This window comes from Macrotis lagotis, chromosome 1 (assembly GCF_037893015.1).
Source record: "Macrotis lagotis isolate mMagLag1 chromosome 1, bilby.v1.9.chrom.fasta, whole genome shotgun sequence".
Classification (NCBI taxonomy): domain Eukaryota; kingdom Metazoa; phylum Chordata; class Mammalia; order Peramelemorphia; family Peramelidae; genus Macrotis; species Macrotis lagotis.
Genome location: NC_133658.1, coordinates 882,446,086 through 882,471,596, shown reverse-complemented (window position 1 = coordinate 882,471,596; position 25,511 = coordinate 882,446,086). Strand labels below are relative to the sequence as shown.

The following is a 25,511-nucleotide window of genomic DNA, read 5'->3' as shown; positions in this document are numbered from 1 at the left end:
GGGCTCGGGGCGCGGGCAGCCGGGGGGCTCCGCGGAGGCGGCGCGGCGGGCAGAGGCCCGGGTGGGCAGCGAGGAGGCGGGCTCCGCGGAGGCGGCGCGGCGGGCAGAGGCCCGGGTGGGCAGCCGGCAGGCTTCCCGGAGGCGGCGCGGCGGGCAGAGGCCCGGGTGGGCAGCCAGGGGGCTTCGCGGAGGGCAGAGGCCCGGGAGGACAGCGAGGAGGCGGGCTCCGGCGGCCGGGCAGCCAGGAGGCTTCCCGGAGGCGGCGCGGCGGGCAGAGGCCTGGGTGGGCAGCGGGAAGGCGGGCTCCGCGGAGGCGGCACGGCGGGCAGAGGCCCGGGAGGGCAGCGGGAAGGCGGGCTCCGCGGGCACCTGCCGGCGGCCGGGCGAGGAGGCGGAGCCGGGCGCGTGTCCTTCCGGCCGCCGCGCCTGCGCGCTGCAAAAGGGCGCGAGCTGCGGCCCGCCCCCCCGACCCCGGGCGGCGGTTGGTCGGACCGAACCATTCGTGCGCCTGCGTGGGGGGAGCTGGCCCGCCGCCGCCGCCCCCGGCCGGCCTCCCACCCCCCGGACCGCGGGCGCCCGACCCCGGGCCGGTTCCGAGGCCCCGCTCGACCCCGTCCCTCGCCGAGGGGGCGGCCCCGGGGCTCGGGGCGGGGCGGCCGGCTGCCGCGGTCGGGCCGCCCCCCCCACGCGCGGGGCCCGGTCGGCCGGCCCGACGTCCGGCGAGGGGAGGAGGCGGCTCGAGCGCCATTTTGTGGGAGCGCAGCTGTGGCGGAGTCGGCGGCGCTGCCAGGGCCGGCCCGTGTTCCACTCGCTCGCCTGTCCGGGGCCCAGCGGCGGCCGCGCGGGTGAGTCGCGGGGCCCCGGAGCGGCGGCGGGGGGGAGGCGGCGTCCGGGCCCGGCCCCGTCGCGCCCGGGCCTCGCCGGCTCCGGCCGAGCGTGGGGGGAGGAGGGCGGCGGGCCCGGGGGGAGGGGGGAGGGGGCCTCGTGGGGGAGGGGGAGCCGGGTCACGGCCACGTGCGGCGGCGCCGCCCCTCCCCCGTCGCCGTGGCCATGGAGACCGGCCGCGTGCCGCCCGCGGGCCTCGGGGGCGGGAGGCGGGCCTGGCCCTGGACGGGCCCCGGGGCCGCTGGGGCGCCCCAACCCCGGGCTCCGCGCCGCCCCACGGTGTCGTGGCACCCTGGTGAGGATGGCACCGGCGGTGACGGGGCTGCTGAGCCGCAAGCGTTTGGTGCTTAGTGCAATAAAAGTTAGATTGGGATAAAAAGCGTCACTTATGTCTCCTCCGTCAGAAACCTTAAGTAAAGATGTCCGAATACATTCGGGTAACGGAAGACGAGAACGACGAGCCCATCGAGATCCCCTCCGAAGACGACGGGACGGTGCTGCTGTCCACGGTGACAGCCCAGTTCCCGGGAGCATGTGGGCTCCGCTACCGCAACCCGGTGTCCCAGTGCATGAGGGGCGTGAGGCTGGTAGAGGGGATCCTGCACGCTCCCGATGCCGGCTGGGGGAACCTGGTCTATGTTGTCAATTATCCAAAAGGTTTGTGTGCGGGGGCTTCCTGGCGAGGTGTAAATCCTGCACTCTTTGCGATAGGCTTCCATCACAACATTTAATTGGTGATCCCGGCTCTATTGGCCATTCCAAAAGATGCATCTAGGAATTAGTAAAATGTTACATCTTTAAAGAAATGACTTCTTGCAACAGACTTATTTGATGAAAGTTAATCATAGTAGCATTTCCGTAGCAACAAAGTGATGGAAATATTTCGTATAAATCATTTAGTAACTCAGAAGAAGTAGATAGTATCAGATGCAGTATCCCCATTTTATAAAGAAAGAGACTTCCGAGTTCTCAGAGTAAGTGGGAAAACCCCAAGGGCTAAAGCCAATGTTCTCACCCTCCCTAATATTCTGTAAAATGAAGCCTTAGGAAACTTAGTTTTGATGAATAAGGTAAGGCTGAGCTAGAAACATAATAAATTTTCGGTTCGTAAGTTACTGCTCTTAAAAGTATTTAAAACCTGAGTGATTTCTGGTAAGTCTTTTTTGTGCCGTTTGCTTAAGCAAATTCCAGAGGACAAGATTTGGCACATGTTCAAAAAGTTTTAAACTAGTAGGAACCAGTTTGATTTTTCATCTTCTACTTTTGGTCATTTTAGATGTTGAGGAAGATTTAAAAGCAATTGGTTACTCTTAGTTTTCACATACCAGTCCCTTTGCGTGTCTTTTTTAGTCTTTCTAGACATGACAATACTAGAGTTGGCCTGAATGTAAAAAATCCTTAAATGACACCATCCAGAAAGTTTTCCTTTTTAACAACACATTTTAGTTTTCCAGTGCATTATTTAACTTGAGGGATTGGCGAGAAGTTAAGTGTTTTGGCCAAATTTCTACAGCTGGAACCATTGTCAAATTTTTACAGCATTCTCCTTTTCAAAATACTATATGGGGCGGCTAGGGGGCAAAGTGCATAAAGCACCGGCCCTGGAGTCAGGAGTACCTGGGTTCAAATCCAGTCTCAGACACTTAATAATTACCTAGCTGTGTGGCCGTGGGCAAGCCACTTAACCCCATTTGCCTTGGAAAAAAAACCCCAAAAAAATACCACATGGAAAATGATTTGATTTATCTTGAGAACTAGTGGTAGTCCCCATGATGTAAATGCTCTTGGATGTTGTAAAGCCAGAGCTTGAAATGAAGAGCACCAAGAAATCCCAGGACAATCCCAGAACCTTTACGTATAGATTGTATTTTCAGCGGATTGACATACCCTTGAATGAAGTTAACCTCTTTATTTCAGCAGATAGTATCGTATTAGTTTCAGAATAATATTTCTAAAAGATTTCCTACTCAATTTGTTTAGATAACAAAAGGAAAATGGATGAAACAGATGCCTCATCAGCAGTCAAAGTGAAAAGAGCTGTGCAGAAGACTTCTGATTTAATAGTCTTAGGTCTTCCCTGGAAAACAACTGAGCAGGATTTAAAAGAATATTTCAGCACTTTTGGAGAAGTCCTTATGGTGCAGGTAAGACTTGCTTTTGCTTAATCAAAATTTATGCAGCCCTTACATTTTTTTTCCCCTTGAGAAAGGTATCTCAGCATTTCCATCAATATTATTTGAGTCGCTGTCATATTCATGTTTGGTAGAACACAGTTCTGTGTGGTTGCATCTTATACAAAAGAAGCTGGACTTAGACTTGTCCTTGTGTTTTGTTGTAGGTACATATATGGCAAGTATAGTAAAATCCCATTTTTACAGAGTAGATTGGTCAAGCATTGAGTCATACTGTAAAAATGGGTCTTACCCTAAACATTTTATCTGGAGAAATAGGAAGTGGATTGTCTTTCATTTAAGTAATTATAGGAGATAAAATACTGTCAGGCTCCCTAAAAATGAATTAAAGTACCTGAAAATAAATACATATGCTTGAGGAATACATCATGAGTCATGACTTTTCCTTTGGCAAAATAAAATAGGAACTTGGAGTTTGGTTGTTTTGAGGTTTTGTGCTGTTTGTAGTCTTGCCTCTTTGTTACTGTCTGCCCTTCAGATTTTTGTGACGATACAATTTTTTGTGCCTATAACTTTATTGATGTGGCTTTAAAAACTTTTTTTTTTAGGTCAAAAAAGACATTAAAACTGGTCATTCAAAGGGATTTGGGTTTGTTCGTTTCACCGAGTATGAAACACAAGTGAAAGTGATGTCACAGCGCCATATGATAGATGGTCGGTGGTGTGACTGTAAACTTCCTAATTCCAAGGTACTTTCTTTCCTCTGTTGTTTTTGTTGTATAGTCAGACATTTTTTTTAAAAGTACTAATTTCATTAAAGAAAATCACAACAAAGTTCTGCATGTAAGCTACTGTTTTCTTTCTTTGTGGGGCTCCAGGACTATTGTGCCATTGCACTGTAAATAGCCTCTTGACCACATTTTTGTTCACTTTTGTTTTGATTTATTTCATTTTTTGCTGTTATTGGTAATCAGAATATATTTCATTGCCCATTTGGGACAACGACTATATTCTGCCAGGATATTACTAAATAAGTCTTGCTAGAATCTAGCAAAATCCTGACTTTGATTCTGATTCAAGGGAAAAGCCTCTTGTTGTTAGGAATATACAGGCTTCATCATCGAGCATAAGGGCACTCAACAGACCAGCCTAATAATCTTTTATGTTTCCTGCCCTATAACGTTGCAAAGTGCAGCCATTGTGTAGTTTCTCATGCGTTCTTTTCTCCTGTGTGATTTGACTTAGCAAAGCCCAGATGAACCTTTGAGAAGCAGAAAGGTGTTTGTCGGACGTTGTACAGAGGACATGACAGCTGATGAATTGCGGCAGTTTTTTTGCCAATATGGAGAAGTGGTAGATGTCTTCATTCCCAAACCATTCAGGGCCTTTGCCTTTGTTACCTTTGCAGATGATCAGGTATTTTTTTTTTAACTGTAATATTTTAGTCCCTGCTAATTAGGTAACTTTTTTCATGAACTTTACCCATGCAGCTGTTACCATGCATGTCAAAGCCTCTTGGCATTTATGTAAAAATACAAATGCAGGCTGCTGGATATTGGCCGTGTATATGCTTTTTTTTTTTTTTTCAAATATTTGTTAATTAATTGTGGAAGTACACTACTGTGTTGTGGATAATAAATTTATGCAAACACATGTGTTTCAACTGAAAACGAAATGATCAGAAAATCCCTGCTACTCTTAAAACTAAAGCTGGAAAAGGGTTTTTTATTATAAGCAGCTTGGGCTTTTTTTCCTACCTTAGATACTGGTTTTAATCTTAACTTTTAATGGTGTTCTTTTCTAACCATTCTAAATCATAGTTTAACCTCATTTATTTGCATCCCTTATTTCTTGTAGGTTGCCCAGTCTCTTTGTGGAGAGGACTTGATCATTAAAGGAATCAGCGTACATATATCCAATGCTGAACCTAAGCACAATAGCAATAGGCAGTTAGAAAGAAGTGGAAGATTTGGTGGTAATCCAGGTGGCTTTGGAAATCAGGGTGGGTTTGGTAACAGTAGAGGGGGTGGAGCTGGTTTGGGAAACAACCAAGGCAGTAATATGGGTGGAGGGATGAATTTTGGAGCATTCAGCATCAACCCTGCTATGATGGCTGCTGCCCAGGCAGCACTACAGAGCAGCTGGGGCATGATGGGCATGCTGGCTAGTCAACAGAACCAGTCAGGTCCATCAGGCAACAACCAAAGCCAGGGTAATATGCAGAGGGAACCCAACCAGGCGTTTGGTTCTGGGAATAACTCATACAGTGGTTCTAACTCTGGTGCAGCAATTGGTTGGGGTTCAGCATCCAATGCAGGGTCAGGCAGCGGGTTCAATGGAGGCTTTGGTTCAAGCATGGATTCCAAATCATCAGGTTGGGGAATGTAGACAGCTCTGATACTATGGTGGGAATTCAATTTTTCTAAACTCATGGTAAGTATATTGTAAAATACAGATGTACTAAAATTTTCAGAATCAGTTTGTTCCGTGTGCAGTATATTCAGCAGTATTTTTGACATTTTTCTTTAGGAAAAGAGAAAAAAATTAAAAGGAATTTTATAAGTTTTGTTACGTAAAGGGTTGAAATACTGAATGGTTTGAAAGTGAACTGCTATTTGCCTGATGGGTAAACTAACACACTACAATTGATTATAAAAACGATTTCTCCTGTGATATTTTATCCCTGGACTTCTTGTCAAGTGAATTTCTTTGCATGTTCAAAATGGAAACCATTAGTCTGAACTGCATTCTCCTTGTTTTAATTTGATCCCCACCATGCAGATTTTTCCTTGGAAAACTCCAATCTGGAGAACACGGTGTCATGCTGTTGGTATTTTTTGTTTTCATTTTGTTTTTTGTTTTGTTTTTTAACCCTGTCTCTCCTCATGTACTAAAGTACAATATGAAGGCTTCATTTAATCTCTGCAGTTCATCTCATTTCAAATGTTTATGGAAGAAGCACTTCCTTGAAAGTAGTGCTGTAACCATTCCGCCGTAGGGACACTCCTGTCTACACGCTTTCTCATCCAAGAATCCTTCCTCACCCTGCACATGCTGCCTCTCTGACGGTGGGTGTCCCATTTTTATCCGCTCCTCTTTATTTCATGGAGTCGTATCAACGCTATGAACGCGAGGCTGTGATATGGAACCAGAAGGCTGTTTGAACTTCTGAAAACTTGTGTGGGATTGATGGTGGTGCCGAGGCATGAGAGGATGGTATGAGCGAGAAACAGGAGAGAGCGGAGCGCGTGCAGAGACTTGGTGGTGCATTGAACTTGGCGCGAGATGTGTCTCTCAATCCTGTGGCTTTGGTGAGAGAGTGTGCGGAGAGCAATGATAGCCAGTAATGTACGGGATGTTTCTTGCATTCAAAGGACATCCACATGTGTTGGAAGACTTTTAAGTGAGTTCTCTTCCTAGTTAACCAACTAGTTGAATGTGTTAAGTGAAATGAATTATTTGTATTTTCTCCCTTATGTCAACTGCTGTGAATGCTGTATGGTGTGTGTTCTTTTCTGTTAATGATATGTAAGTGTGGTAATGTGACCTGAAGATGATGGGGGCTGTGACTGGGAACATTGACTGAGCTTGTGGTGTGCTTTGCAGGGTTTCTTTGAAGCAGAGTCCACCAGTGAGCTCAGGGTGTGTCTCAAAGAAGGGTGGAAGTTCTAATGTCTGTAAGATACCCCTAAGAATGCTGTTTGCTGCAGTTCTGTGTTCTGTGCTTGGATGCTTTTTAGAAGATTTGTCAATGTTGGAAATTCTTAAATAAAACTGATTTAAATAATATGTGTCTTTGTTTTGCAGCCCTGAATGCAAAGAATTCATAGCAGTTAATTCCCCTTTTTTGGCCCTTTTTGAGATGGAACTTTCATAAAAGTTTCTTGGCAATAGTTCATTTTGCTTCAAATAAACATGTTTGAAAAGTTGTCTCAAGTCAAATGGATTCATCACCTGTCATGTATTGACACCTGATACCCAGACTTAATTGCTATTTGTTCTTGCATTGTCCAAAATAAGTTTTGTTTTTTGTATTTTTTTTTAATCTAGTTTTTAATGAGTCTGGGTGACCTCACCTAAAATGGTAAGCAGTACCCTCCAACTTTCCTTAGTGCCTCTGCACAGTAGGTCATAGTCTTGTTACACAGTTTGTATGAATTTCCACTTGGGGAAGTCATGTCTGCCTTTTAGAAATGTTTTTGATTTGGGGGAATCGGATAGAGTGGTTAATGTTTAAAAGATTGTTCTTGTGCTTTGTAGCAAAGCAGATAAACTTTAAAAAAAAAGAATGGGTATACAGATAACCTTACCCATTGCATATGAGAAGGAAAAGTGGAGTTAATTGCAATTTGGGGATAAGGTTGAAGAAACTACCAAGTTTTATCTTGTGCCTAAATTAATGATATAGGAAACTTGACAGCTTATGAACTATTAGATTGGGTTGATATCTTATTTATTTGACTATGGGGGGAAAACTGTTAAAAAGAGTTTTTGTCTTTTCCCTCCCCCCCAGATCCCTCCTCCTCTTCCCCCCCCCCCCCGAAGTGGAAGTAGAATATTGGTAAATAAAATGATTTGCAAAACTCAGTTTAGGCTCTTGTGCTGCATTGTTAAGTATGTGAAAGCAATAATATGTTTATTTTATTATTGTATTTCATGTAAGCATTAGAGTTCTTGGTTGTTATTGCTTTTAATGCCCTTATCTAGTTGGGTGACAATAAATAGGTTTGTCATTTTGCAAGCTGTTTCAAACAATGAAGTCATGATTTCCTTTAGCTTTTTAAGTAATCCCCAAGTTGTTTCATTATTCATTTCCTCTGTAAAAGGATCTTGAGTTGTTTTAATTTTTTTCTGCATCTAAAGCTGCATGATGTCCAAATCCTGTACCATTTGAATTTTGCATTTTAGCCCTTGCACTATTACTCAGCAGCAGTTACATGGTAACACTTAAAATGGTATTCGGGAACCTCCAAAGACTAAACGGGCAAGCCTTCAAGGAACCCAATGGTAAGTTAACTTGTCAATGGCATGGTTTTAATCCCTTATTTACACTTGTATAAATCCAGATTCAAGTTATAGAATTCATACAGTGTTGAGTAGTCTCTTATTAAAATCTATATATGGGACTAAACAGTTATGGTGGGGTATTAGTCTGCCCTCAAAAAAAATGAAGTATATAAAAATATATTTTTTAAGCTTTTTGGTGTAGAACTGTTTTAAAACTATTTGGTCTTCTCTAAATGCATTTATTCTAAATATTTTTAGACTAATTGAATAAAAGTTATTGTTGCCACCATAATTGTGTCTGGAGTCTTACTGGGGGGAAAAAAGTCACTTTTGTGGGAATTTTTTTGTATCTGGGCAACTGGAAGACAAATGGGAAGTGTCTCATCCATAAGAGTGTGTGTGAAGCTTAATGTATGGTGGTACTGAGAGCTGATGAACTGAAAAGATTTCATCATGTTTTAGGGATATGGATTTGTTAAATATCAAAGAGATTAGAAGATTGAACCAAAGAGGTTTTTTAAGTGCATTGTCGTTCAAATATTAGCTTAAGTGTATGTTGGGAACTGATGGGAAGCAGTGATTTCATAATAGCTTGCACATGATACTAAAACTTTTCACAACATTTTTGATCCTTGGCACCCATCTGAGACCGGCATCCCAGGCATGCAAGAAGAACTTAACAGTTGGGACTAGGGTGTGTTCATATCTAGTGGATATCAGGAAAGAAAATCAAACCAGGGTCTCCTCCCACCACCTGGAACATGCTTTCTGCTCCTCTTTTCAGCTGTTGCCATTTAAGAAATTTTGAGCCACTTGGTTCCCATGATATGAATGCTCAGGACCATAATGTTTTGCCCAGATTTTTGTCCTTAGAATTTACAATTTACATTTATTTAGTATGTCACAATAACAAAGCATCTTCACAATCTCATTAGGAACAATAGATAAGTAAACACTTACATTTTAGAAAAATGATGGCGTAGATGCAGAGAAGTGACATACAGGACCTGAGATGCAATGCTCTGCTCATTGGTCACAAGGGGGGCAGGGGGGATAGGCTGAAGAGTGGAGGGAAGGAAGGGAATTCTGCTCCATATTAGGAAAGCAATTCTGAATATAGTTCCTCTTCAGAGGACTCTGAAAGTAGTAAGGTTAACCTGGGCTATTGCAGATGTAGTCATTGGTGTGTGGTGTAAAGTTTTCAGAAACCTTAGAATGCTTTCATTTTTAATGTTTGAGTTTGAAACTCAAGATTTTGAGTTTTGGTATTCCAAATTTAAGCAACTTTGTTGGATATAATACAGATTGCTTGAAAAGTACTATTTTTATTAGTTTTTGGAGGTCTCTGCAGTTTTAAGAATTATTCAAAATTATGTTCTCAATCCAGGGAATATAGTTAACGACTTTGGTATAAACTCCATACTGATTTGCCTCACCACATCCTAAGCCCCAAGACACAATCCCTCCTACAAACCATTTTTTGGTTTCCCAGTCTAAAAACACCAAGGGCCCTCCACTATCACCAGAACAAGAATCCTTTCCGCCACTCTGAAAACCAGCACATAGCATGTTGTCAGTTAGGACAAGAGGTTTACCTCCTGGGGACAACTTATTTTTGAAAGCTGCCCAGCACGTTTGCTGGTCCACAATTGGTAATTCAACGTACATTAGACTCTGAGCTCTAAAAGCTTTCTCAGTCCTTCCCCAGCCAGATACTATTCCCAAATCTTTTGCTTTCACATGCGTTCCATTTTTCCTTGGCAAGCAAATTGGTGTGACGTTACTGTTGATTTCAACATGATTCTTCAACTTAATCAGTGCGATGTCATTGTCAAAGTTGGCCTCATCATATGTATAACCCTCGTGTATGAAGGCCGTTTCTGCCCAGGCTTGTGTATAATGAGGTGATGATCTCTTCAGAAGACCCAACTTGATTTCCAGAGATGATAGGTCACTCTGCCTGTAGATTGCATGAGCAGCCGTGAGGACCCAGTTGTCATATAAAAGTGCACCTCCAGCTAGAGTTTCACCAAGCAACATGACTTGCCAGGGAAATTCACCCAGCCTGGCCTTCTTCCCTCCAAGTACTCGTGCCATGTTCTGAGACGCTACACCACAAACTGTTGGAAGTAGAAACAGTTGTATTATGTGTCAGAATGACTACAAAGCTGGGAAAAATTTGGAGTGGGCAGAGCAAACTGTTTTCAGATTGTGTGATTGTCTAAAATGATGGTTTTAAAAGATGACTTGTACCCCGGCAGTTCTCATTTCTGGAGTGAAGACAGATTGCAGGGGCTCAACACCTTATTAGCTTCACTGATCCCCAAAGCACTAAGAATTCAGTCAAGCATTAAGAATATCCTGCTAATTGTCAGACGCCAAAGGGATAGCCTTCTATGGCTGCCAAAAGCTTTTTTTGCCCTATGATAAGTAATTCTCTTAAGGTTGGCAGAGTGCTATACAAATAATTCATCTTTACAACCACCTTGGGAGGTAGGTGTTTTGTATATAAGGAAACTGAGGCAGAGGTTGAGTGATTTGTCCAGTCATACACAGGGTTATACTGGTGAAAGGTTTTAACAACTAACTCTCCCCCAAAATGTACATAACACAGGTTTAATCTGTTTCAAAGTGTCTGTCCCATCACAATCGACACAATAAAATGTTAAGATTTTCATTTCAGAGGTCCAAGTGCTAACTGAAAATGTAACTGTTGACTCCAGCACACCCATTGGTTGCACAGCTAGTAAATGTCTGAGGTCAGACTTGTACTTGGGTCCTTAGGAGGCCACGTCCAAGTGGTCTATCCCCCACTCAGATGCCTTTTAGCTTCTAATTTTGAGAATTCTGAAAATCATTTTGTGTCTATATAAACATGGTATAACCAAACTAGCCTCCAGGATAATGATCATGAGGGATGGACTATTCAACAATCACACTGTAGTATCTAAGACTACAATCCTGCAATGCCTCAGTTTTCCCCATCTTTAAAAATGGAACAAGAGACCAAGTCCAACAGGTGCTATAATGATGACGGTGTCAAGAATTGCAAAGTGCTTTCAGCTTGGAGCATTTAGTTTGCTGTGTTTTAATGTATAAAAATAGGACACCCACATTGGAATTGTTGCTAGGGCAGTTACAGTCCAGAAATTATTATTCCCTGGCTGGCTTTTATGAGTACTACATTTTACTTGAGGTCTTTATTGCTAACTAAACTCTGATTATTACAACATCTCTCAACTTCCCCTTGTGGCAGGATACTTATAAAAACAACAATTTACAAGTGTTATATGATAGAATCTAAGTAAAAGAAAAAAATCAGGAAGGTAATAACACACTTATTACCCTCATGTTCTTCAGCTTCTGTATCTCTTTTTAATCACTTTACTCAAATATTTCTTGAGAGCCAATTCTGGTAAAAAATTTTAAATTAAAGTACTATTACAAGCAAATTGCATTAATGTTTAAAAATGAGATGCCTTCAAAAGCTGCAGCTTAGGGAAATAATCAACAAGTTATTAGCTCCAGATTTTAATAGTATTTTTACATACAAGGAAAGTAACTCAGTGGAAGAATGTTATTTACAAATGGGTAAAGAGTAGTTTAAAAAATCATTTGGCTTTTTATGCTTGCCTGGTTAAAAGGTCAACCACAATCAAACAGCTAATATAGTCACCACCTAACAACCACTCCATATGAAAAGGGAATAATGAGAATATGTTAGTTGGCACTAGTAACTCGGTTTAAGGGCCAGTCACTGAAGTCAGATTTTGCCTACTACAGCTAAAAGCCCTAGTTATATTCTAATACCAAGTTCTGCCCTCCATCAATTATAAATTTCTTATATAAGTGTATCCATTACCAGGCTCACAGACTGGGAGTGAATTTTCTCCCTTGGAGTTCTTCCAGAAGCCATCAGCCCCACACTGATATTTACCTGCAAATCATTGAAAAGGGGGGGAAAAAAAAGCTTAAATTAACTGCATATATAAGATGGTTGTCATTTGTCTGAATACCACCTTGAAGGATGTTGACTCTTGAGCATCAGTGGGAAATAGAGGTGTCTGAATAACCATTTTACATGATTTCATAAACAGGAGGTCTCTGCATTACCATGTTTGCTTGCAAAGTGGAAACCTTTTAGATGTGTAACTTGAATATGTATCAAGATCTCAAGTGCTTAATGATATGGTTTTTGGCTTGTTAAATTAAACCATTTGGAATATATTGTGTGTTTGGAGTAGTCATTTACTGGATAAGATCTGTTTTCGAATTCTAGCAAATTGACATTAAATGTCACTTGAGCTATAATATTTCACTTAGCAATGAGAAAAGTGCCTTTTAATCTTTCTTCCAGCCTTGGCCAAAAATGTTGGTTAAAGTTTATTTTCAGTCCTTGAATGTACATGTTCTCAATATCGTCCATCGCCAGTGCTGAAGAAGAATTATCTTACCATCATTATTCATTTTCATAGTGTAGAAAGGACCCTTGCAGCTATATTGAATCACAGCTTCATATGTGGTCACTTCTTCATCCGTGATGTATGTCACTTGTCCATTGAGTAGATCATCTGGTGGTCCACAGTCAACAACTAAAAAACATGGGGGAGGAGAAGAGCAGGAAAAAGCAAGCGAAGCAAAACACTTATATACCAATTGAAAAATAGTTTAGAGTCTCTAGAGCCTATAAGCCACTCATATGGATGTGTGGAAGCAGAGAGCCATCCATCCCCACACAAGGTCATTTCCCTGCTCATTGTGGGCATCTCTAATTTCATCCATGAAGAAAGGAAAGGACTGCTGTAGAGAGACTTCAGGCCATCACCTTCATCCTTAAGATGTAATTTGTTGAGTTGTTTTCAGTGGTGTCCGACTTTCCAAGAGTCCATTTGGGGTTTTCTTGGTGGAGATAATGGAGAAAATCGTTGGCCATTTTCTTCTCCAGCTCATTTCACAGGTGAGAAAACTAACGAGTAAACAGGATCAAGTGAATTGCCCAGGGTCACACAGCTAGAATGTGTTTTAAGGTCATATTTGAACTCATAAAGATGAGTCTTCCCGACTCCAGGTCCAGGACTATAAACTGCACCACCTCACTGACCTAAGTAGTAATAACATTGTGGAAAAAGAACTGAGCTTAGAGTCAGTCCTAGGTTCAAATGCCAGATCAGATACTTAACCGTGTGATCATGGGAAAGTCACCTAACCTTCCTCCACTTTTGCTGTTGTAAACTAAGAAGCACTTAAAAAATAAACATAAAAAGCTACAGAGATGTGGGTTGCCATATCTATTCTGAGTTATTAGGCTTTGATAGGGTCTTTTTAAAGGAAAGGGATCAGTCACCTTTCCCAGAATTTTTCCATCTTAGAGACAACATGGTCCCACCCATTCCCAGAGAAAACCCCTGCACTATTGGTGACCAATGGATACCCAACTTTCTCTGTAGGTCTCTAGGGAGCAGTCCACTACCTTCTGTGGTATGTGATTCCATTTTGGAATCGTTTCTCTTTCTGGAAAGTTCTCTTTTTGCAGTTTCTTCCCATCAAACTTAGTTCTGGCTTCTGGAGCAAAACAGAGTCAATTCCTTCTCTATGGATGGATGAATGAATGGATGAATGAATGAATGAATGAATGAATGAATGAATGAAAAGTATTCCTGTCTAAGTACTGGGGATGCAGGTATAAAAGAAACAGTGAATGGGATGATATAAAAGTAAATTTTTGCACCCATTCCAGGAACAACAGTAGAGTTTAACTGTGGGTTCAATAAAGTTTTTCAGTCATGTTCCACTCTTTGTGACTTGATTTGGGGTTTTCTTGGTAGAGATACTACTGAAGTTTTTGCCATTTCCTCCTTCATCTCATTTTGTAGATGAGGAAACTAAGACAAATAAGGTGTTTGAACCCAAGGTCACACAGCTAGAAAATGTCTGAGGTCACATTTGAACTCATGTCTTCCTGATTCCAGTCACCAAGCCTCCTAATTGATATACAATAGATGCTTAATAAATACTTGACAATGACAAAGACCTTAACAAAATCCCTCTCAAAGCAGGACCCCAGAACGCAATATATTAACTTAGATTGTGGTTTGATAGGATAGAGCACAGCTGGTTCTAACCTTAATCTAACCTAAGGTGACATTAAACTTCTTGGCCACCGTATCACACCAATGACGCATGTTGAGATTACAATCAACTAAAACCTCTGTATCTTTTTCAGATGAACTCCTATCTAGCTGTGCTTTTCCTACCTCATGCTTGTGAGGAGGATCATTTCTGATCCCATGTTTGATTTTCTACAGCTCTCTTCCTTCCTTTGAAAAGAAAAATTGCCCTTCCCCAGATTCCCAGAAATTCTCCCCAATGTCTGCTGATTGTGGCTTGGCAGTCTCATCTACCAACACCCTCAATACAGTTATCGGGAGTTGCCATAGTATATAGAGTGGCAGACTTGGAGTCAGGAAGATTCCTCTTTCTGAGTTCCAATTTGACTTCAGACACTTGATAGTTGTGTAGCTCTGAGCAAGTCACTTCACCTTGTTTACCTCAGTTTCCTAGTCTGTAAAGTGAACTGGAGGATGAAGTGGCAAACCTTTGCCAAGAAAATCCCAAATGGGATCATGAAGAGATGGATATAACTGAAAAAATGACTGAAAACAACAAATTGGTCATTTGAATCTATGAAATACAGCAAGGCGTTCTCTTACTATCTCTTTTAGGACTATTAGGAAATAGGACAAAAATGCCTGATAGGGTGCTATCTTTTCCACTCTAAAGATAATTCTCCTTAGCAGGGAAAATCTAAAAATAAACCAGAAACACAATTAGGGTTAGGCACCTCCATTTTTCTATAATTCTATCCCTTCTGACAATCTTCTTTTCCCTTATAGCTTTAAAAAAACAACCTCCTTCTTGTCCTTAGCTTTCCTCAGTCACCCCAGCTCCTTCTGAATTGAAGTGCTCCTCACTATGCCACTGTCTCCCTTACCTGCCCTTGCTTCACCATCTGCAAATGTCTTAAAACTTCAATTTTTTCCAAGGAGCTTCCTGTGCATCCACATCTGTATATCTTTAGACAACTCCCTTTTATTTCCTCATTGGAATACAACTACCCATCTCTCCTGAACTAACATTTCCTATACAATTTTTAATCTATGGGGTCCTCTCTATCCTTTCTCTAAATCAACTTCTCCTGGGCAATTTCATCTACGAGATCTTCCTTTTCTTTTATCCTTCCCAAGGAAAAGGAATTTCAAAGGTCTTCTGGAGTCCCCTGGATTCTTATTCTAGTGCTGAAAGGGCATGGCAGAAACCACAGAGATAGAAGATGGAGAAAATTGGATACGGTCCGCCTGGCTCCGTGGATAATGTTCAATTTATAACTTGGTGAGACATTAGAACAGAAAGGACCTTGAAAAAACCTACAACTGGAAAAGGGCTAGATGACCTCCAAGTTCTTTCCCAGCACTAGGTTGTTGGATTTTTTTTTTCCAATAAAGAGAATTCACCCCAGGCAAAAGGATGACTCTGTCCTCAGAGATATCACTTCAAGATCTGGAAATGGTCAGATACAGAAGCATTCCAGGGGCTGGGCTGCATCATAAAATGTGGAGATTTGGGGTTTTATGGCTCCATCTCTGTTCTGCATCTCTCTAATGTACATACCACATACCATTGAGTGTTGGATTTATCTGTGTTTGCTCCATGAGAATAGCCAACCTCCTTCACCATCATTCTCTGCACAATGGATGCTTAATACATATTTGCTGAATGAATGAATGAATGGATGGATGGATGGATGGGTGGCATGGAATGATAGCTGCAGATATACTTGACTAACTTGAAGTTGTCTGAAAACCCCAATTAGGTGCCAGGCTCTCCACTAGCTAGTAGGGATGCAAAAACAAGAATCAAAAAACCAAAAAGACTACAGTCCCTGACTCAAGAGAAGTATTTGAGAAGAGATGGGGTGGGAAAGTGGGGAGATGAGAGAGAGAAAGGAAAAGAGAAGCAGAAACTGAGGGGGGGCTGGGGGAGAGGCATATCCTAAGAGACAGAGAAAGAGAAATAGAGAGGGGAGAGGGTTGGGGAGAGGGAGAGAGACAGAAAAGGAGGCAGAGATAGGGAGAAAGAGGGAGAGGAAGAAAGAGAAATAGAGATAAGGAAACAGAGAGGAGGGTAGGGAGGGGAGAGGAGAGAGAGACAAAAACAGAAAGGAGAAGGATGGGTAGAGGGAGGAAGACAGAATGGAAAGAAATAGCAGGGAGAGAGGAAGAGGTAGAGAGGTAGAGAAATAAAGAGAAGGGGAGGGATGGGGGGAGGTAGGGAGACAGAAATTGAAACAGGGAGGGGACGGAGAGGAAGAGAGACTGAGAGGAGGGTGGGGAAGAGAAAGGCAAACAGGAGGGAGAGGAAGGGAGAATGAAAATGAAGTGAGAGAGAGACAATGACAGACAGACACACAGAGACAGAGAGACACAGAGACAGAGGGAGAGAGACAGACAGAGACAGAGAGAGACAATAAAGACAGACAGAGACAGAGAGAGAGACAGACAGGGGAGAGAAATAGAGAGACAGAGACAGAGAGAGAGGGGGAAATGAGGTAGAAATAACAAGAAGCAGAGAAGGGGGAGGGAGAAGAGAAAGAGAAAGAGAGACAGACACTGAAATGTAAAATTAGTATGAAATAATATGAAGTTCAGAGGGGCACTAAGCACTGGGGAAAAGCATCTTGAAGGAAGTTCACCAGATCCGGAATACAGGTCACACACCCAGCAGATATTCAATGACTGCATATGGTCATTTAAACATCGTATTTCAATCATTTTCAATGAACTTTCTCCTGGGTATCGGCATTTTTTTTGTTTTGCATTAAATAAAAGGTCTATGATCAGGGGCTTATCATTTATTCTAATTCAGAATTCTGGTGCATTCAGATTTTTGATTGCTATTGCTATTTTTGGTATCAAAATAAATGAAGAAAGTAAGATTCACAAGTAGATGACTTAGTGGCACTGAAACATCTCCTCTGGAAGAGAGAGAACCTTGTTTTTTTCCTACTCTTTTCTAGTTGACTCTATCACAGTAAAAAAACAAATCACCCTCCTTCCTCCCCCCGCCACCCTAACCTCCCCACCCCCACCCCAGTCAGCATCAGCCCCTTACTGCTGCATTGTGGCATTGCTTGGTTCCAGGTTCCACCTTTCTGACAGACTGCAGTAAAAGACTCCAAAATCTTTTCATCCTGAAGAGGAATAGAGAAAATAAGACCATTTATGCATTTGGTCCCCTATAAGCTTTCTAAGTCAGTGACAATACCAAAATGGTTATGTAAAACTGTGACTTTTGGTTAATTTTCTCTCCCACCCTGGTCCTGACTTTCTTCCTGAGCAGCTTTCTCAGCCTGGGAATGCCTCAACTTCTGGGATTTCCTGTCTCCTACCAGGGAGCACTTGGGGCTCTAGAACCTCCTTTTGAGGAGCCTGTCCAGGATCATTTCTTTCTTGGCTTCACTCCTAATTCTCTGCTTTAATATTGTTCCTTCTCAGAGGTAGCATCTTTCTCCTGTTCTTTAGCTCTCTTATATGCTGTCTTCCCTTGTTAAAAATGGAAGCCCCTTAAAGTCAGGGACTATCTCTTTTTTGCTTATTTTTCCATTCCCAGTATTTAGCACAGTGTCTGCTTAATAAATGCTTTCTGTCCATCTATCTATCCATTTGTTGGATCCATCTGTCTGTCTTTCTATTCATCTATTTGTGAGTCCATCTCTCTGTGTCTCTGTCTCTGTGTATGTCTCTTTTTTTCTGTTTCTCTCTCTCTCCCCTCCCTGTCTCCATCTCTCTGTCTCTCTCTGTTTCTCTGGTTGTATGTCCCTCTCTCTCTTTCTCTCTCTCTCCCTCTCCTGTCCAACTCTGTCTTTGTCTCTTCTTTCTATATTCTAAGCTATATTTGGGTTTTTGTATACCAGGGAGTGGGGTAGTGTTAATTTTTTCTAGGGAGAAAGAGGATCTATGACTTTATCAGCATGGGGAGTTGCCTGAGATTCTAAGAAGGGAGTCATGTAACTAGTTAACATCAAAGAAAAAACTAGAACCCAGGACTTCCTGATCCTAAGTCCAGCACTGATTTCATTGTGTTACACAACTTCAGTTGCTTTGTTATTATTAAGATACCATATACTCTTATTTAATATAAAGATCAGTGCAGACCGAGGGTCCACTTTGAATTCGAGAAGAGTCAGGTCCAAGTTCCACCTCTCAGAAATATTAGTTGCATGATGATTATTGCTAATTGTTTTCAATCATGTTAAACTCTTTATAAGCCCATTTGGAGTTTTCTTGACAGAGATACTAGAGGGGTTTGACATTTCCTTCTCTAGTTCATTTTACAGATGAGGAAACTGAGGCAAGCAGGGTTTGTCCAAGTTCACATTGAGGTTCATTTAGTCTTTCAGTTTAGAAAGAAAAGGATGAGAAGGAGGGGAAGGAAGAGGAAGAAGAAGGGAAGAAGGAAGAGAGGGAGGAGAAGAGAGTGGGAGTAGATGGAACTGAAAAGTTGTATCTTCCTTGGAAGAGAAGTGATGTCACAGTACATAGATCTGGCATTGGAGTCAGATCAAACTTTTTTTTTCCATTTTTTTTAATTTTCTAATTTTTTTTATTCTCATTTCATACAAATGTTTTTTTTACATTAATAAAATATACTTGTTTACAAGTAAACAAAATACCCCTCCCCCCATGAATATAGATAGACTTGCTTGGGCGAAAAAGTAAAGGGGAGAGAAAAAAAATTAAAATTAAAAAAAATAATAGTAATAATTGTAGGTATGGCCAGGTGGCGCAATGGACGAAGTACCAGCCCTGGAGCCACGAGCACCCGAGTCCATATCCAGCCTCGTAAACCCAACAATCACCCAGCCATGTGACATGCAAGCCACCCGATCCCCACTGCCCTGCAAAAACCAAAAAGAAGAGAGAGAAAAAAAAGACCCAAAATAAAATAAAATAGTAGGGGTGACTGGGTGGCAGACAGAGCATTGGCCCTTGAGCCAGGAACACCTGGGTCCAAATCCGGCCTCAGACACCCAAAGATCACCCTGCTATGGAGCCCCAGGCAGGCCACCCAGCCCCACATGCCCTGCACCCTCCCCCAAATAATAATAAAAAATGTGCTTCACTCTTTGTTCCAACCACCATCAACTCTGTCGTGAGTCAGATCAAACTTGCCTCATGTTTATTAGCTGTGCAACTCCAGGAAAATCACTCAACCTCTCTCTGTACTCACAAGCCTCTAGATTTCTTCGTGTGTGTGTGTGTGTGTGTGTGTGTGTGTGTGTGAGAGAGAGAGAGAGAGAGAGAGAGAGAGAGAGAGAGAGTCTGATGTGAAAAAAAAAAGCCACCAATAAAATATGTGTTAAAATAACAAAGAGCCCCAGTTTAGACATGCAAGAATTCTGATGTCCCTGTTATTAGTAGTTATAAGAATGGGTAAGTCACTCAGCTTATCTGGGTCTCAATTTTGGTAAAAGGAGGAGGGTGTGAGAGCTCTTTAAAATTCCTTCCCATTCTGTCATTCTAAGTGATCTGGAAATTGTTCCCCACTGGAGGTGAAAAAAAACAACAAAACTCAACAATCCTACAACAAATAAGGATCCAGATTAGATAGAGAGGTCTCCTTCTGACTCTAAGGATTGTGGGATGGGCTTCCTGGAAATCCAGGTGTTTGAGCATCATTGTGGTCTGAGGCATTGTGGGAAAGGGGAACTAGAAGTTTTGCCAAGGTGAGAAAAGTGTCTCACTTTCTTCTCTCTTGTCCCTCTGCAGGACTGTGGATTGCCTAGCTATCGTTTCAGGATTATTACTTTTTACTACAGGGACTTAGTGACAATTTTGAAGAACATAAAGAGGACATGTTAATCTCCTACCTGGGCCACTCAAGCAACTTGCTAAGCATTTTTTAAAATTATACTCCCTCTCCCTGACCAGTGATCACTATTTATAACTTTGCAGAATATACGAATTCCTGTTGGCATCTCATTTTTTGTGCGTGGGGGCCTAGGAATTGTTGCAGAAGAAAGGTCATCTTTGGGCCAGGGGGACTGCCTGCTTCCATTTTTTAATACAGAGGTGTTTCACTGAAGAGAGTGAACCTGGACAGGTAACTACTCATCTGCCTGCCTTCCCAGTCTTCATCCACACATTGGACCCTAAATGTGGGGACCAACAAGACCTATTTCTTTGTATCCCAAATCTTCTAGAATAGCCTCAAAAGATAGAGGATGAGCAGAAAATCGGGAGATAGGACTTCTCTGCCGAGACCCTTCATGTTCTTTCCCAACTTACTTTGGAAATGACATAGCCAGTCTCACAGGAGAGAGAGAAGTGGTCCTTCTGGATGTAGTTTGATTGCACTGGCGCGATGTGGCCATGAGGTGGCGATATTGGATTAGGACACGGCTGAGCTAGGCAAGGATGTGGAAGAAATGTTCTATTAATAAACTTCATCGTAGAAGAAATAACGTTTTTTTCCTTCCCCAAATCCGGCGAAAGTGAAAGCACTATGCTGAGTCCTCTGAATACAAATAAAAAAGAGATCCTGTCCTCTAGAAGCCTCATTCTGATTAGGGCTGATAGCATATTAAATAAAGTTTAGCTGTAGGTCAAATCAAAAGACCCTCAAGACCTAAGAGTGTGTTAGAGGGACTGATGGTAGCATCTAGGGGTGCTCAGGTTATGCCACCAGGTAAATATATTTAAGGCACAGAGACAGGGTAGGGGTAAAGCTTAGTGATCTATCCATCTCACAGTAAAAAATGGGGGTGTTGACTCTGGTCTTATCCTGTCCATGTGAAAGTCATATGAGTCTTGGGTAGATGAGACCAGTGAAATGGATGAAGGAGGAAAAGGAGGGGTGAAGAGGACCCTGATAGTGATGAACGGAGGACTAGATTTTCCTGGAATCAGAGGATCTCAGAGGAGAAGACTTCAGAAGCCAATTAGTTCATCTCTGTCTTAGTCATCTAGCCTTCTGCTCCTTGACCTGATCCTCATATGGCATGATCCCAAGCTCCCTCAGCATCCTGGCTGCCTTCCTCTGGCAGTTTTGCCACCTTACCATTGTCCTTCCAAAACTGGGGCATCCAGAAATGGAGACTTTATTCCAGGGCAGATTGGAACAGGATGCTCACCTCCTTAGTCATAAGCACCCTCTCAATTCAGTCTAAGGTTGCCTAATATTACACTGCTGCCTCATATTGAACTTGCTATCCACTAGAAACCCCAGATCCTTTTCAAATGAAATGCCTCCCTCATCTTGACCAGTATACTCAGCTCCTCACTCCGAGTACTAACTAGTCACCAAATCTGGAGTTTTCCGTACCTCCGCAATATTGCTCCCCTCAGGCTCCTGCCCTCTACTCACATGGTTGCCACTTGAAAGTCCCTCAAGTCTTCTCTCTACTTTATTGTAGCAGCCCCCTAAATGATCTTCCTGACTTGCATCTCTTCCCACTCCCCGCAGCTGCCAAAGGGATTTTTCTAAAGCACAGATTTAGCCTTACTGTGTCTGCTCCAGTGGCCTCTATGATAAAACATAAATTCTTCTGTTTTAAAACCTTACATAACTCTTTCCAGCCTCACTGGACATTACACTCAGCAATATAGCCATACTGGTCACTCTGTTCCTTACCCCACTTCATCTACCATCTCCAAGCCTTTTCCTGTCTGTCTCCTATGCCTGGAATGCACTTCTTCCTCAGCTCCACCTCACAAAATCCTTCACTTCCTTCAAATCCCAGTTCAAGTACTATCTTCTGCATAGTGCCAACTGCTCATACCCTCCATCCTTTCCAAACTGCCTTGTATTGAATGAGTTTGTAGATATTAGTGATTTCTTACTTTATCATTTATATGTAATTGTTGTCTCCTCCAATAGAACCTAAGTTATTTGAAAGCATTGTTTCATTTTATATATTTGTATCCCCAGAGCCTACTAATGGTTGTTGTCAGTGATGGGGTTCAAATAAATTTACAACTGCTTCTCTACCCTAATGACTGTTTTAAGTATACAAAAAGATATACTGAAAGGTAGTTTAATATTGTATGCATTTAATACTCAAATAAAAACAATAAAAGAGGCACACAAAACTGGATTATGTCATATTACTCACAGTAAGCAAACATATCTTTATGGAGTGAAAGCAGCCACGTGATCCATGTTGGAACATGTGCAGAACCAAAACATATTCTATCTATTCTAACTCTTTTTTCTTCTCTTTCCATAGCTTTTGAATTGGGTGGTAAGATAACCCTTGAAATCTATATTTCTATTGGTTTATTATGTCAGCTTCCTATTGGTTTCACCATTCAGGGAACACCAGTGCACTCATAATATCGCAGGGGAATTTGGGGCATAACACAAAGTGGAAACAAATGACAGCTTGTCACCACCTGTTTGTTTGGCACTTTTTCTCTTTGTTATTTTTTTTTACTGAAGTAACAAAAATGAGGGAATTAAAATGTCATATTTTATCAAAGATAGAATGAGCTTTAAGAAATGAATAAATATGATAAGCATGGTTCTATCAATTTTTTGTCACCTATGACTGAATGGACATTACTACAGGCACTTAGAAAATGCTGTTATGGGGGACAGAGCCAAGATGACGACAAGAGCAGATATTGTCTTAGGCGCTCTCTCATAAAACTTCTAAACTAAGGACTCTAACTACATTTTTGAGAGACAGCACCCACAGAGGGACCCAGTGAGGCAGTTCTCCTACTCAAGGTAAACTGGAAAAGAGCAGAAAGGCTCTGCTCCCTGGGGTTGGAGGGGTGGCCCACCAGAGCAGAAAGAATTTCAGCCTCCCAGAGGCAGCCCCAGGACACTGGGAGCTCACAGCAGCAGGGGAATTTCCCCTCAGAGCACATAGCAAGCAGTGTGGCCACTGCATTCCAGATCCAGGAACCAGAAGCAGGTGGAGCCAGTAAGCAGGAGCCCCCAGGGCATGAGCCCATTGAACCTATGGAGGGGAGTGAAGAGAGAGACTGCGGAGCTCTGTCCTCTGCCCCTGGAACAGGACTCTGGGACTCTGACCACATTCAGATCCTGATCGCAGTCTAACCCCCCCCCCCAATAGAACAGCAGGGCCCCCCCCCAACTCAGCCCCATGGCAGAGGGGGGCGCATATGGTCATTCACAGATCAGGAGGGAGGACAGAGCCTCACACACTGAGATCCTTGTGGGAGTGTCCCAGAAGTTCAGGAAGTACCCCAAAAACAGGCTAAGGCTGGGAAAATGAGCAAGCAGAGAAACAAGAGGAACACCATTGAGAAATATTTTGCCTGTGAGCCCAAGGATCAAAACACTCAGTCTGAAGATGAGGAAGCACAAGCTCCTGCATCTAAAGACTCCAAGAAAAACAGAAATTGGGCTCAGGCTATGACAACTCAAAAAAGACTTTGAAAATCAAATGAAAGAGTTAGAGGAAAAACTGGGAAAAGAAATGAGAAAGATGTAGGCAAAACATGAAAATGAAGTCAGTAGCTTAGTCAAGGAAATCCAAAAAAATGCTGAAGAAAATAGCATGCTAAAAACCAGCTTAGGTCAAATGGATAAAATAGTTCAAATTATTGAGAAGAATGCTTTAAAAAGCAGAATTGGCCAGATGGAAAAAGAAATAAGAAAGCTCTCTGAGGAAAACAAATTTGTCAGAGAAAGAATAGAACTCAGGGAAATTGATGAATTTACGAGAAATAAGGACTCAATACTTCAAAACCAAAAGAATGAAAAATTAGAAGAAAATGTGAAACATCTCACTGAAAAAACAACTGATACGGAAAACAGAGTTAGGAAAGATAATTTTAAAATTATTGGAATACCAGAAAGTCATGATCAGGAAAAGAGCCTTGACATCATTTTTCAAAGAATTACTACAGGAAAATTGCCCTGATATCCTAGAAGCAGAAGGCAAAGTAGAAATGGAGAGAATCCACCGATCTCCCTGAGAAAGAGATCCCAAAAAACCAACCCCTAGGAATATTATAGCCAAGTTCCAGAACTCCCAAGTCAAAGAGAAAATATTACAAGCAGCCAGAAGGACACAGTTCAAATATCGTGGAGCTGCAATTAGGATCTCACAGGACTTAGCAGCAACTACATTAAAAGCTTGTAGGGCTTGGAATATAATATACCAGAAGGCAAAGGAGCTTAGAATGCAACCATGAATCAACTACCCAGAAAAACAGAATGTCTTCTTCCAGGGAAAAAGATGGACTTTCAATGAACCAGGGGAATTTCAAATGTTCCTATTGGAATGGCCAGAGCTGAACAGAAAGTTTAATCTTCAGATACAAGACTCAGGTGAAGCATAGAGATTGGAGGAGAAGGGGAAAATATGAGGGACGTAATGATGATGAACTGCATGTATTCCTGTATAGAAAAATGACACTGATAATACTCATATGAACCTTCTCAATTAACAGAGCAAGTAGAGGGAGCTTTTATAGATGAAGCACAGGAGAAAGCTGAATTTGAAGATAAAATATGGTGTAAAAAATGGAGTCAATAGAAAACAGGGAAATGTAACGGGAGAAAGAAAAAGGAGAAGGGGAATAGGCCAAGATATTTCATAAAATAAGATTTTTCTTTATTACAATGAGCTATTGCAATGATATGGAAGGGGGGAAGGCAAGAGGGAATGAGGGAATCTTCAGTCTCATCAGAGGTGGCTAGGAGAGGAAACAGCATATATTCTCAATGGGGTATAGGCATCTGGTGTAAGAAGGAGAGGGGGGGCAGGGGGAAGGGGGTGATGTGAGTGATGGAGGAGAGGATGGACCATGAGGGGAGAGTGATCAGATATAACACATTTTCTTTTTTACTTCTTGCAAGGGGCTGGGATTGGATGGCCTGTCCGGGACCATAAGGCCAGGTGGATGCTGGGCCTAAGGGGTGGTAGGGGGACTTGGGGCCTCTTGGCCCCAGGGCCAGGGATCTGTCTGCTGTGCCACTCAGCTACCCTACAGCAGAGTCAGAGTGAAAGGAGAGAGAAAATATAGTACATGGTAGTGGAGAAATACAAAAGGAAGGAGTTGTGATCAGCAATGGCAATGGTGGAAAAATATGGAAGTAACTTTTCTGATGGACTCATCATAAAGAATGTAATCTACCTGCAACCGAGTTGGTGGTGTTGGAACACAGACTGAAGCACATTTTTTATTATTATTATTTTGGGGGGAGGGTGCAGGGCAAATGGGGCTGGGTGGCCTGCCTGGGGCCGCATAGCAGGGTAATCGTTGGGTGTCTGAGGCCGGATTCAGACCTGGGTGCTCCTGGCTCAAGGGCCAGTGCTCTGTCCACCACCCAGTTGCCCCTACTATTATTACTATTTTATTTTATTTTAGGTCTTTTTTTTTCTTTTTTTTGGTTTATGCAGGGCAGTGGGATTGGGATGGCTTGCCTGGGGTCACACGGCTGGGTGATTGT

The 25,511-nt window shown here is 42.4% G+C and overlaps 2 protein-coding genes across 4 annotated transcripts in view; one reads left to right on the top strand and one right to left on the bottom strand.

Annotated features, from left to right (window-relative positions):
• The first annotated feature begins 702 nt into the window (after positions 1-702).
• TARDBP (TAR DNA binding protein) lies at positions 703-8,908 on the top strand. Of its 3 annotated transcripts, none has more exons than XR_012474591.1 (7): positions 703-845; positions 1,290-1,542; positions 2,866-3,029; positions 3,626-3,766; positions 4,263-4,433; positions 4,875-6,085; positions 6,825-8,908. XR_012474591.1 is itself a non-coding variant. In XM_074218470.1 (6 exons), exons 2-6 carry the CDS (start codon positions 1,305-1,307, stop codon positions 5,403-5,405), a joined length of 1,245 nt encoding a protein of 414 aa, XP_074074571.1. In that variant the 5' UTR covers positions 703-845; positions 1,290-1,304; the 3' UTR covers positions 5,406-6,818. The 3 variants fall into 3 exon arrangements, 1 of the variants encoding a protein (XP_074074571.1); XR_012474590.1 differs by lacking the exon at positions 6,825-8,908 and adding an exon at positions 6,624-6,818; XM_074218470.1 differs by lacking the exon at positions 6,825-8,908 and having other exon boundaries at positions 4,875-6,818.
• Positions 7,678-25,511, bottom strand: part of MASP2 (MBL associated serine protease 2) — a 32,112-nt gene continuing 14,278 nt past the window's right edge. Inside the window, exons 7-11 of the mRNA XM_074218469.1 lie at positions 20,369-20,487; positions 17,193-17,271; positions 12,479-12,616; positions 11,887-11,961; positions 7,678-10,144 (exon numbers count right to left, since the gene is read on the bottom strand). Coding sequence (XP_074074570.1) covers positions 9,378-10,144; positions 11,887-11,961; positions 12,479-12,616; positions 17,193-17,271; positions 20,369-20,487 — 1,178 coding nt within the window. The 3' untranslated portion in view covers positions 7,678-9,377. The remainder of the gene's footprint in view (positions 10,145-11,886; positions 11,962-12,478; positions 12,617-17,192; positions 17,272-20,368; positions 20,488-25,511) is intronic.